Source organism: Pelophylax lessonae (assembly GCF_965119305.1).
Source record: "Pelophylax lessonae genome assembly, chromosome: 3".
Lineage (NCBI taxonomy): Eukaryota > Metazoa > Chordata > Amphibia > Anura > Ranidae > Pelophylax > Pelophylax lessonae.
Window position 1 is genome coordinate 92,982,127 of NC_138770.1, and position 14,071 is coordinate 92,996,197.

General features: G+C 43.6%; 1 protein-coding gene across 3 annotated transcripts in view; it reads right to left on the reverse strand.

The window, feature by feature from the left end:
• The window catches only part of PKHD1 (PKHD1 ciliary IPT domain containing fibrocystin/polyductin), a 1,006,139-nt gene that overhangs the window by 131,958 nt on the left and 860,110 nt on the right, over positions 1 to 14,071 (reverse strand). For all 3 annotated transcript variants that reach the window (XM_082249887.1, XM_082249888.1, XM_082249886.1), the window contains exon 60: positions 5,872 to 6,883. In XM_082249887.1, coding sequence (XP_082106013.1) covers positions 5,872 to 6,883 — 1,012 coding nt within the window. The remainder of the gene's footprint in view (positions 1 to 5,871; positions 6,884 to 14,071) is intronic.

The following is a 14,071-nucleotide window of genomic DNA, read 5'->3' on the forward strand; positions in this document are numbered from 1 at the left end:
TCATAAGTTTTATGTAAATCTTTATTCTGTCCCCAAAGCTATCCGGGATCCTGAAACACGTAGATTATTGATGTTAGAATACTTGGTGAGTGCCAACCTCCCCTCTATCCCCTCAGAGAAATTGGAGTTCTTGGAGGCTGATGTTTCGGTGGAAGAACTTCAAGCTGCCCTGACCTCCATGCCTAAGGGAAAGGCCCCAGGCCCCGATGGTTTTCCGGCTTTTTACTTTAAACAGTATACTGATATTCTCCTTCCCCATTTGGCCTCTTACGTTAATTCCATTTCGGAAGACTCACCTTTGCGCTCGGAAACTCTACACGCATATGTCACTGTGATCCCGAAAGAGGGTAAAGACCCTTCCTTATGCCCCAGTTATCGCCCCATTTCCCTGCTAAATACCGACGCCAAACTATATGCCAAGGTAATTGCCAATAGAATACTCCCTCTTCTCCCTGCCTGTATTGCCAACAGCCAAACAGGCTTTGTTTCTGGACGCGAGGTTAGGGATAATGTGTCCCGTACCATCTCCCTTTTGTCCTTTGTCCATCAGCACTCCCAGCCCACCCTGTTGCTCTCCACGGTTGCTGAGAAAGCATTCGACAGGGTGGACTGGGAGTTCCTGATGGCCACACTCCAGGCGTTTGGACTGGGTCCCCGTATGCTCCGATTGATTAATGCCCTTTATAAATCCCCTACTACCCAGATTAGAGTTAACGGTATCCTAAGTGAACCCTTTATGCTCTCTAATGGGACTAGGCAAGGTTGCCCGCTTTCCCCTATACTTTTTGCCATGTCTTTGGAACCCTTCCTTGCCAGAATCCAAGCTAACCCCTCTATTCACGGCATCACAGTTGGATCAATGTCACATAAATATGCCGCTTACGCAGATGATGTCCTCTTCTATGTACAACAACCCCTGATATCCCTTCCCAATCTTCTTTCGGAATTTGATAGATATAGCACCCTGTCTAATTTTAAAATTAACCTTGCGAAGTCGGAGATCTTAAATGTTACCATCTCCCCGGCCGTAGTTCCCACTATCCGCCCGTTTTTCCCTTTTATTTGGCAATCTCACTCCCTTAAATATTTAGGGGTTCACATCACTGCCTATGTAGAAGATTTAGCTCGGGTTAATTACATCCCTTTAATTAACTCAATTAGAGTTAACTTTACAAGTTGGCAACACCTCGCCACTTCTTGAATAGGTAGGGTGAACGTTGTCAAAATGAATGTGCTGCCCACGGTGCTCTTCATGTTTCAAATGCTTCAGTTTAACGTGCCAGGTAATTTCGTTTAGACCTTAAATTCCTTGGTAAGGACATATGTGTGGCGCCGTTCACAGCCCCGGTTGGCGCTATCGCTACTGGCGCGGGACGAAAAATGGGGCGGGTTGGCGGTGCCCGACTTCGGGAGATATCTGGCTGCTGCCTCCCTGGTACGGATAGCCTACTGGAAATTTTATTCAGGGAAAAAGCTTTGGGTCCAGCTGGAGCAGAAGTTGGCGACTACCTCTTTGTATGTCCAACTCTGGATACCCCTGGCTTTTAGAAGCCTAGCTGACACAGTTTCGCCCCTTACCAGTTCGGTGTTCCGCGTCTGGGACGCACTTCATAAGTACCACAAGATTCCATACAATTCACCGCTAATGACAATTCTAGGTCATAGCTATTTCCTGCCGGGCCATAAGGATCCCTCATTTTCTCAGTGGCTCCCACAGGCTACAGCTACTCTTCTTCATCATATAACGGGGACGGAGGGGATACTTCCACTCTCCAAAATATGTCGCTCCGCATCAAAGACATTCATGACTGGGACATAACCATACCAGGGTACTCTTTATACAGAAGAGACAGAGAAGGCAAGAAAGGAGGAGGAGTGGCCCTGTATGTGAAAGATAGCATTAAATCTAACCTAATACAAGTTGGTGAGGCCAACATAGAGTCAGTTTGGGTTACGTTGTAGTTTGCTAATCATGCAGTAACTCGTGTAGGTGTGATATATAGACCACCTGGTCAAGTTAAAGAACTAGATGATCTACTAGTTGAAGAAATAGCTAAAATGACAATGAAAGGAGAAGTTATCATTATGGGAGATTTCAATCTTCCAGATATAAACTGGAAAACCAAAAAAGCAAGTTCTACCAGGAGTACAGATATTCTAAATTCCCTACTGGGGTTGTCTCTGCAACAAGTGGTTGAGGAGCCAACCCGGAGGGAGGCCATTTTGGATTTGGTATTCACAAATGGGGATTCGGTATATGATGTCATTGTAGGCGAAACCTTGGGATCTAGTGATCACCAGTCAGTGTGGTTTAATATAAGAACTGTGAAAGAGTCACACCACACAAAAACAAAAGTTTTAGATTTTAGAAAAACAGACTTTTCAAAAATGAAATTAGTCATAAATGAGTCCTTATCAGACTGGAACGGATTACATGGAGTCCAGGAGAAATGGGACTACTTAAAAGGTGCATTATTGAAGGCAACAGAAAATTGCATTAGACTTGTCAGTAAAAGCAAAAAAAGGAAGAGACCACTGTGGTACTCAGCAGAAGTGGCCCAAATCATTAAAAATAAAAAGCTAGCATTTTGTAATTATAAAAAAACCCAGAGCAATGAAGATAAGGAAATCTACAAGATTAGGCAGAAAGAGGCCAAGCAAGTTATAAGAACTTCTAAAGCGCAGGCAGAAGAAAAACTAGCTCAGTCTATGAAAAAGGGGGATAAGACATTCTTCAGATATATAAATGAAAAAAGGAAATTAAATCAAGGAATAACTATATTAAAAAAAAAGGACGGAAGGTATGTAGAAGAGAATAAAGGGCTAGCCGACTGCCTTAATGAATACTTCTGTTCAGTTTTTACAGAAGAAAAAGGAGAAGGACCTCCACTCGAAAGGATGACTAATGAATCATTTGATGCATGTGTCTTTACAGAGGAAGACGTTCTAAGATTGCTGTCTAAAGTGAAGACAAATAAGTCACAGGGTCCTGATGAGATACACCCAAAATTATTAAAAGAGCTTAGTGGTGAGCTGGCAAAACCATTAACAGATTTATTTAACCAATCATTAGTAACAGGAGTCGTCCCGGAAGATTGGAAATTGGCAAATGTCGTGCCCATTCACAAGAAAGGTAGTAGGGAGGAATCGAGCAACTATAGACCAGTGAGTCTGACATCAATAGTAGGCAAATGAATGGAAACCCTATTAAAGGATAGGATTGTGGAACATCTTAAATCCCATGGATTGCAAGATGAAAAACAACATGGGTTTACTTCAGGGAGATCATGTCAAACAAATCTTATAGATTTTTTTGACTGTGTGACTAAAATAATAGACGGTGGAGGTGCAGTAGACATTGCATATCTAGATTTTAGTAAGGCTTTTGACACTGTCCCACATAGAAGACTTATCGATAAACTGCAGTCATTGAGCATGGACTCCCATATTGTTGAGTGGATTAGGCAGTGGCTGAGTAACAGACAACAAAGGGTTGTAGTCAATGGAGAACATTCAGAACAAGGTCATGTTACCAGTGGGGTACCTCAGGGATCTGTACTGGGACCAATTTTGTTTAATATCTTCATAAGTGATATTGCAAAAGGCCTCGATGATAAGGTTTGTCTTTTTGCTGATGACACAAAGATAGGTAACAGGGTTGATGTTCCTGGAGGGAAACGCCAAATGGAAAAGGATTTAGGAAAACTAGAAGAATGGTCAGAACTCTGGCAACTGAAATTTAATGTGGATAAGTGCAAGATAATGCACCTGGGGCGTAAAAACCCAAGGGCAGAATATAGAATATTTGACACAGTCCTGACCTCAGTATCTGAGGAAAGGGATTTAGGAGTAATTATTTCAGAAGACTTAAAGGTGGGAAGACAATGTAATAGAGCAGCACGAAATGCCAGCAGAATGCTTGGATGTATAGGGAGAGGTATAAGCAGTAGAAAGAGAGAAGTGCTTATGCCGCTGTACAGAACACTGGTGAGACCTCACTTGGAGTATTGTGCGCAGTACTGGAGGCCATATCTCCAGAAGGATATAGATACTCTAGAGAGAGTCCAGAGAAGAGCTACTAAACTAGTACATGGATTGCAGGAAAAAACTTACCAGGAAAGGTTAAAGGACCTTAACATGTATAGCTTGGAAGAAAGAAGAGACAGAGGGGATATGATAGAAACTTTTAAATACATAAAGGGAATCAACTCGGTAAAGGAGGAGAGCATATTTAAAAGAAGAAAAACTACCACAAGAGGACACAGTTTTAAATTAGAGGGGCAAAGGTTTAAAAGTAATATGAGGAAGTATTACTTTACTGAGAGAGTAGTGGATGCATGGAATAACCTTCCGGCAGAAGTGGTAGCTGCAAATACAGTGAAGGAGTTTAAGCATGCATGGGATAGGCATAAGGCTATCCTTCATATAAGATAGGGCCAGGGACTATTCATAGGATTCAGATATATTGGGCAGACTAGATGGGCCAAATGGTTCTTATCTGCCGACACATTCTATGTTTCTATGTTTCTATGTTGGAAGTACCACCAACTACAGCAGTTTGTGAAAGCACTCCCTCATCCCTTACGCCACATGCATTCTCTGAATTCGATCGAACAAATCCTATCGCGCCCGGAACCAGGTAATGGCTTGCTATCTCAGTTCTACAAAGCTCTAGATGCATTACTTCCCAGCCCTACTCCATCTTTCCTCAAAAAGTGGGAGTTAGATCTCAAGTGCACTCTTTCCCCGACACAGGAGGAGGTTATTCTACAATTGTCTCATAGCTCTGCAATTTCCGCCAGGACGGCAGAAGCCAACTATAAGCTTCTTACTAGATGGCATTACTCCCCTGCCAAGTTACAGAGGATGTTGCCATCTCTTTCGGCCGCCTGTTGGAGAGGATGCGGGCTCAGAGCCACACATGCACATATCTGGTGGTTCTGCCCTGTGATTCGCCCTTTCTGGACTACCATATTATCTTTAGCTGAGACAATTCAGGGTTCGCCGATTGCGAGGGACCCGTGGACGGTTTTGTTCCATAATACTAAACTCCACCCTGCACAGTACCGTAAATCTATCACCCCTCACCTTTTAAATGCGGCTAAAGCTCTAATCCCAAAATACTGGAAGCAGTCAGCTGCTCCTTCGATACCTCAATGGCTGCGAGCGGTTGATCGTATCTATTATTTGGAGGACATGACCATGGACTTCCGTGGCCAGGCACTCCTGGCCCGCAAGATTTGGTCTTGTTGGTTAACATTCACCCACTCTAGTACATATGCCTTGTATATGGCGGACGCTTCTTCAGGTTAGAAGGTTAAAGCTGGTGTAACACTAAGGGAGTCCCCTCCCCTTTCCCTCTTCTTCTTTCCCAATCTGCTGCCCCCCCCCCTCTTTTCCCCTTTTCTTCTTCTCTCAGCTTGTTCTCTCCTGCTCTTTTTGAGCGCCTCCGTTTAAACATTTAAATTGACGTGCCTTAATAACCCCTGGAATATTGATCACTCATGAACAAATAGATGTTTGTTTTCTATTTTTCGTTTATGGGAGTTACCCATGTTTGTATATTTGTGAAGGGTCTGTATACCTGTACTTCGTTTCGCTCACGGAGGTCTTTCTTTTCTGTGTTTGTATAAATATACATATATATATATCTCAATAAAAACATATTAAAAAAAAAAAGAGCAATAAAGCACAAATGTGGGGTAATACAGTAAAGTAGGAATCAGATTGTGCACATGTAATAAGTGAATATGGCTGCCAGTGTCCACAGACTTCATCCAGCTATCCTTTAAGCCTCACTACATAGCATATAGAATAGGGGCTCGTACTATAAAAGTACATGATCATCAGTATATTATTCAGCATAATTACCTGCTTCTGTTTCCCACATCTGGTTCAGCCACCATCATATAATCAATCTGGACACCGAAGTTCTTCTCCAATTCTCCTGTCTGCAAGGCATTGATAACACTGTTGGATATGTTCTGCAGGTCCCCTTGTGCTGAAGAATATGCTATTCTTTTGGAAGTATTAGTCTGGCTCAATAAATTAGGGTCATCTATTTCCACAATAAGTAATTCTAATTGGCTCTCTTGTCTGTGTTTTTTCTTCCTGTCATTATCTTTTACGTTGGTACCAGAGTGACGTCTGATTCTTCTCTGTTTTTGGATTATGGACGGGCAGTGTCGCTCACGCTTTGAATGGTTGTCTGTGATGGTCTGTAAAGTTGAAGCTTGACCCTGTAATATCTGCAGTACTCTTACTTGAGATGGATCAATGCTCAAAAAGTGGGCCAGTTTCAAGTCTAACTGGTTGTAAAGGTCTGTGCCAATATCTTCAACCACATAGAAAAACAGGTGAACGGATAGGTTGGTCCATATCTCTAGTGGCTCATCTCCTTGCAGGATAACATACAACAAGTTCTCTCTAAAACTATAAAAGCTTGAACCGTGCTTTTGATGTTGAAAGTCAGGTTCTATGTCATAGAGAACTGTGGAATACCTTTCTCCTCCTGAAACAATATAGAAACTATTTGGAATGTCGTAAAATAGAGCCAAGACAAGTTTGGTGGAATTCTGAGCTCCATGAAGCTGAAGTTTTAATGCCCTTGGAGTTGCACCTGTAAAACAAACTTTAGTAATTTTATTTGCTGGCAAGATTGAGTAAAATGTCTTATGGCTGGTTATGTTACAGCACTGATCTTGAGTAGTTCCTCCACTGACAAACACTTGAGCAAAATGATCTGTTATTGCCAAGATTGGACCAACTGGTTCTACAGGTGTAATAATATTTTCAAGAATTACGACATTGAGATCCATCTGGTGACACATGTGAGCCTGGGAATTCGATTTGTAGGTACACTGGCCCTCTGTCTGATAAATTCCTGTGAAGAAACAAGTCAGAATTATTTTTTTTACGCATGGATTACTTTATTGGGTACAGCAAGAAAAGATTACATAGTACAGGTGCTTCACACGTTAGTACAAGGGTTTAAACGTAAAGAATATTGTCATAGATATAGGTAAATGTTATTGCTTACAGTCAAAGAGGGGGGGGGGGGGTTCAGCAGTGGGTACTAAGTATTTATATACTTAAGTATTTTTAAATAAAACAAATTGCGCCAAATTAAAAAAGGCTGGAAAAAGGAAAAAACAATGTTACTCATAGTAAGCAATCACATTCTTAATTTTATTTTCTCAGATCCTCTTGAAAATTGAGCCTGATTTCAGTTTTGCCCTCTTCCATTTCCTATGAACATTGCCCAGTTTGTTTGGCTATTGTCCAGTCTAATGCTGGGCACTGGCTGAAGGAAAAAAACTGACAGATCACTGTACTAAAACTTGCTGTGTTAGTACAGCAATCTCCCCAGAGTGCTACTGTGTCCCCCCCCCCCCCCCACCAGAACACAGTGTACAGTGCCCTCAGCCATTGGACTGCCCACAGGATGGTACACTGTAATAGCCAATCTTACTGGGCAGGTAAAAAGGGCACCATCTTGTAGAAGGAAGCACTGATTTTTTTGTTAACCTGGCATTCCAGACCAGAGAAGCGGCACTGTGCGTTGTTCATACATACAGAACATACCTGACACTAGTCCTATTCCCTTTTCCTGCCTTTAGGCACAGCTTCCAGATTTCAGTTGCTTTTTAAAGCGATAGTAAAGACTCCTATTTTTCCCTAAAAAAATAAAAATAAAAAAGGTTATACTTACCTGCTCTGTGCAAGGATATTGCACAGAGCAGTCCCTTACTTCCTCTTCTCCCCCCACCACGGGTGTTCTATCAGAATAGCGCTGCCCATCAGGAAATGCAACCGAAGTGAAGTTGTGAACAAAATTGCTTATTGGACATGCGCTATGCATCCCAACATGACCGCTATGCATTTCAATAGGTTTCCTAATGTTACAGAACACGAAGGCGGCAGCGGACACCTTCTTACACCCAGGCAACTCTTCAACTTCACACTTATTTTAGCAGTTAACTCACCTTATATCCTGAAACACCATGACAGAGTGAAATAGTCTATTTCACAATATAATCAGTTTGGTATTCTGTATTTTAGTTAATAAGGTGAGTTTACTGCTAAAATAGGTGTAAAATCGAAGACTTGCCTGGGTGTAAGAAGATGTCTGCTGCCTTCATGTTCTGCCAGATTAGGAAACCTATTGGAATGCATAGCGGCCATATTGGAACGCATGGCACATGCGCAGTAAGCATTTTTTGTTTAGAAACGTCACTTCCGTTACATTTTCTAAATAGTAGCGGTATTCTGACAGGACACCGGTGCTATCCACTCCTCCTCTCCTGTGTGTGTTCCCATTGCAAGCTGTGGGGGCAAATTGTGAGCATGCTTTTTACCCGGGGCTGTGCGCATCCATAGATACACACAGTACAGCTCAGCAAAACTCCCCACTGCCTTCTCACTGAATTTCACTGACAGCAGCAGGTGTCAATGGCTCTCACGTCTCTCAGTCTGTCCCGTGAGAGAATGAAAAGATACCAGACTTGCTGCAGTTGGGCACAGCGCTGGATTGGGAGAAATAATTATATAAAGAGGTGGGGGGAAAGGAGCAGCAAGTGGAAGGTTTTCTAACCTAATGCAGGTAATGCTTTAAGGTAAAAACCTTTTGAATTTAGAATGACTTTAAATGCAGCAAAGACAATTAAGTTATCTTGTTCTACCAGACAGGGATGTGCTGTGTGGCAGAGCTGTGTAAATCACAGGACTGGATTCGACAAAAATAAAAATAATTTGGCAGATGAAACAGCCCTCATAAATGTATTGCAACTGTATATTTAGTTGTGTGTTCACCTTCAAAAAATATTTTTTAAAAAGTCCCCCTATGCAATTCTATATGCAATGAATAGAACATACCTTAGCTCCTCCTATTGGAAATGGTGAAGGTCCCTCCATTACAGACGCAGCTGTTGGGGTCCTTTCCAGAAAAAGCGCTAGCCCTTATTTCTCTCTGTCCTGCCTGTAGACAGGTGCAGTCTACTTTCTCCACTGCAGGTGGTGCTCAATCATAGCGGCATAGAAGAGAAAGAGGAAGCCAAGATTAACATGGTTCCTCTATGGCAGGGGTCTCCAAACTTTCTAAACAAAGGGCCTTTAGACTTTAGAGGGAGTAGAAAATGTCCTGGTGTCAGTAACAATGCCCCAACATTGGTTTTAGAGGGGGGAATAGTGCCCTAATATTGGTGTAAGTGAGAGGAATAGTACCCTATTGTTGGTGTTAGTGGAAGGAATTATGCCCCCCCTGTTAATGTCAGTGGGTGGAATAGTGCCCCAAGGGCCGGATAAAGGAAAGCAAAGGGCCAAATCTGGCCCCTGGGCCACAGTTTGGAGACCAATACTCTATGGTTTCCAGGGTAACGGGGGAATCTATCCAATTGGATGCTGCGCCTAGGGTTGCCACCTCATCCCTTTAAAACCAAACACATATTAATCACACAGGTTCTGTGGCTGATTAAGGTGGTAATTAAACTCACTCGGTGCCTTTTCTGCATTAAATTAGCCTCAGAACCTGTGTAATTCATATGTGTTTAGGGTTAAAGGGATGAGGTGGCAACCCTAGCTGCACCCTCTGTGACTATAGCAGCCAAATTTGGTCAGGCAGAGCCTATTTAATGCTCTGGCTCCTAGGTTTGCTGCACATTCACATGTGGGAAGTGTAGGGGCATGTCACCCGCCTGTCAGAGACAGTATTAGGGGCAGGGAAAGGTTCCAGACGATAAGGAAAAACGTAGGGCTTACAATCTCCTCGAACATCTTCCTGTTTGGGTACGAGAGGGCCAGGCCACATTCCTCCCCTCCAGACAGATGCTGTCAGTTTGGTGATACTTGCTCTGCTACACGATATTGCCATTTGTGAGTGTTCCCGGTTGGGCCTTCTCCCACAGAGTTTGTTGTGAACTGTTTTAATCTTTAATACAAGTTCTACTAATTGCACTAGGACTGTGTAAGAGTTATTGTTACTGCACCATGCTCCACCCACATATCATTTGTAGCCCGGGCTAAACTTTACAATAATGCACCCCCTAGAGGCTGTTCTAAGTAGGGATCGACTGATTATCGGCAAAGCCGATATATCAGGGGCCGATATGCACTTTCCCTGACATATTGGAATCGGCCCCTGAGGCTAACGATATTGCCAATATTTCGGGAAAGTGCTTGTACCGGAGTGATGCCTGCAGCTAGAGGCATCACCCTGGTACCGGCGTCCATAGCCGATGGTCGACTGTCTTGTAATGACAACCGATGCCGAGAAGAAGTCATTACAAGGAGCGGGAGGGGACGCCCCCTCCCGCCTCCTTCCGCGGTTCGCCCAGGTCTCCCCTCCCACCAGGAGACCCAGGCACCAGCCTACACTGCCTCCGAAGAGAAGACCCAATCAAACCCGCATTCGCCTCTGATCGGGTCTCCATGTAAAAACCCGGAGGTGATTTCATGACATCACTTCTGGGTACTCGATGCAAAATTTAAAAAATTACAGCATTCAAAACAGCCAAACTTGGCATTTTGAATGCTTTTAAGTGCAGAGGAGGGGTTTGGGGTCTTTTAGACCCCCAGATCCCTCCACAAGAGTATGTGTAAAAAAACAAAAAAAAAATTAAATTAAATGAGCGAAAATATCAGCCAATATCGGCCAATACCGATATGCGATGACCAAAACATCGGTATCGGCAATAAAAAAACGATATCGGTGAATCACTAGTTCCAAGCCTTCCAAATTGCATGTGTGTGCAGTATGTCCTCTCCTGGCTCCAGCAAAGCTTGAAACGATGTTTGTGGGCAATCAAACACTATGCATGCCTGGTGTCCTTTAGCTGTGTGTACTACCCATGCGTGCCATTTGATCGGCCCAGAGCAGCCAATACTAAGCCAAGCTGGAACCAGGAGAGGGTTACTGCGCACATGTATAGTTTGAACGGCTCAGATTGGCAGCTAGGGGGCCCTTTATTGTTAAATTCAGCCTGTCCTGCAAACAGCAGGATGGAGAGGAAAGAGGGGCCAACGCTATTTCTGGAGAGGACACCCAAAAGCTTCATGTGTAATGGGAGGACCTTCATCATTTCCTACAGGAGGAGTACAATTTACCCAGCCCATTACATATTCACTCACTGGCCACTTTATTAGGTACACCTGTTCAATTGTCTGGTAACACAAATTGCTAATCAGCCAATCACATGGCAGCAACTCAATGCATTTGGGCATCTAGACGTGATGAAGAAGACTTGCTGAATTTCAAACTGAGCATTACAATGGTGAAGAAAGGCAATTTAAAGGACCTTGAATGTGGCATGGTTGTTTGTGCCAGACGGGCTGGTCTGATTATTTCAAAAACTGCTGATCTACTGGGATTTTCATACACAGCCATCTTTAGGATTTACAGAGAATGGTCCGAAAAAGAGAAAATATTTGTTGTGTGGACAAAAATGCCTTGTTAATGTCAGAGGGCAGAGGAAAATGGACAGACTGGTTGGAAATGATAGAAAGACAACAGTAACTCAAATAACCACTCATTACAACCAAGGTATGCAGAATACCATCTCTGAACGCACAACACATCAAACCTTGAAGCAGATGGGCTACAGCAGCAGAAGACCACATCGGGTACCACTCCTGTCAGCTAAAAACAAGAAACTGAGGCTAAAATCCACACAGGCTCACCAAAATCGGATAATAGAATATTGGAAAAACATTGCTTGGTCTGATGAGTCTCGATTTCAGTTGCAACATTCAGATGGTAGGGTTAGAATTTGGCTTAAACAACATGAAAGAATTAATCCGTTCTGCCTTGTATCAGTGGTTCATGCTGGTGGTGTAATGGTGTGGGGGAAAGTTTCTTCGCCAACTTTGGGCCCCTTAGTACCTATTGAGCATTGTTTAAGCACCACAGCCTATCTGAGTATTGTTGCTGACCATGTCCATCCTTTTATGACTACAGTGTACCCATCTTCTGATGGCTCCTTCCAGCAGGATAATGCACAATGCCACAAAACTCATCTCAAACTGGTTTCTTGAACATTACAATGAGTTTGATGGCCTCCAATGGCATCCACAGTCACCAGATCTCATCCAATAGAGCACCTTTGGTATGCCTACAAATCTGAAGCAACTGCGTGATGCCATCATGTCAATATGGATCAAAATCTCAGAGGAATGTTTCCAACACCTTGTTAAATCTATGCCACGAAAAATTAAGGCAGTTCTTTAAGCCAGTCCACTTCATCAATTTGGTTGTTATGGGAGTCTACAAGAGGTAGCAAATTCTCAGATTTTGTGCTCCACATGGTCCACTCTGTCACCCAAATCTCCCAGTTCTTTTCTAAAGCTCTGCACACAGGTCATCATGTCAGTGTGAAGGGGACTGCGGAGAGAGACTAGCATCTCCTTCATAGTGGTGTCCAGAATGGGTTGATTTGTGGTGGGGAATGAGTTTATGGAGCAGTCAATTCTCTAGTATCATCCAGAGTGATATGTCCCCTGTTGCTTCTAGGGCCGGAGAATCGCGATCCATCCTGGGCTTGGATTTGGCTGGATGTGGAGGCATGCGGGGAGGATTTTTGAGTGCCCTGTGGAGTTATTTTTGGTGTGCCTTGGCCCGTAGAGGAGGATGAGGAATCCGCAGACATGTCTGGGGAGTGCCCGCTGCCGCCATCTTGGGCCTTCTCCCGCCTGGCTGGCGGGAAGAAATGCTGAAGTTTGTGGGGGTTGGAGATCTCTTTCCGCTTACGGGGCATGACGCGAGTATGTGGGCAACCCCTGCAGCAGGTATGGGTAAGTTAGGAATGGATGGCTCACCTCCTTCGTCGCTATTTACCAGGCACTGATGAGGAGCTCCTCAGCTAAGCTGCCATCACATTGCGCGGTAGCCACGCCCCCCCCCCTCCCAAATAAAGGCATTTCTGAAGGCAAAAGGGGGTCCAACCCAGTACTAGCAAGGTGTACCTAATAAAGTGGCTGGTGAGTGTATATTTATTTTTTATTTTATTTATTTATTTAAGGCACTTATATAGCGCTGTCAATTTACGCAGCGCTTTACATATACATTGTACATTCACATCAGTCCCTGCCCTCAAGGAGCTTACAATCTAAGGTCCCTAACTCACATACATACACAGTAGGGCCAATTTATTTATACAGGATCCAATTAACCTACCAGCATGTCTTTGGAGTGTGGAAGGCACAGGGAGAACATGCAAACTCCAGGCAGATTGTACATTCACATCGGTCCCTGCCCTCAAGGTACTTACAATCTAAGGTCCCAAACTCACATACATACATACACATACTAGGACCAATTTAGAAAGGAGCCAATTAGCCTATCAGCATGTCTTTGGAGTGTGGGAGAAAACCAGAGAACCTGGATGAAACCCACCCAGGCACAGAGAGAACATGGAAACTCCATGCAGGTACTATCATGGTTGGGATTCTTTTGGATGTAGACTTTTATAGGGGATTTTTTGGAAATCTTCCCAAAAGGTGAACTTACACTTTAAATATAATCAGCTGTTGAAAACAATGTTCATGTGCTTTAAACACTGAAACGGTTAACACATTTTCAGCCCTACAAACAGATCCACTCACTTGAGATATCTTCCTGCCAATCCCAATTTTCCGCGGCCTGTTGATTTTGATCACTTTTAAATGAAACCCACACCGGCCTCAGTAATCATAATGTCATTTGCAATTTCCCACAAAACACATTTATCCACTTAGTAGCACATTGAAAAAGAGAACACCCCATGAACTCCCAGCAAAAAAGAGAGAAAAAAGGGGGGGGGGGGGTCTAATCGGATTACTTCCTCATGAACCTCCAAGCAGGGGTGCTTGTAAGAGATCTGTACAAGAAAAAAAAAAAAGACAAAACTAGGCCTGGACACAGCTGACTCTCATAATGAAAACCGGTGGAGATAGCTGGAGCAGCACGCGAGGGGCAGGAGGATAAAGACGCCCCAGGGCTTTCCTCAAAGAGACTGGCCGGAGTGGATGGAGCTTAATGAATTCTCCAAATGACCGATGGATGCCAAGCACACCGGCTTCGCTCTACAAAAACAATGGTGCC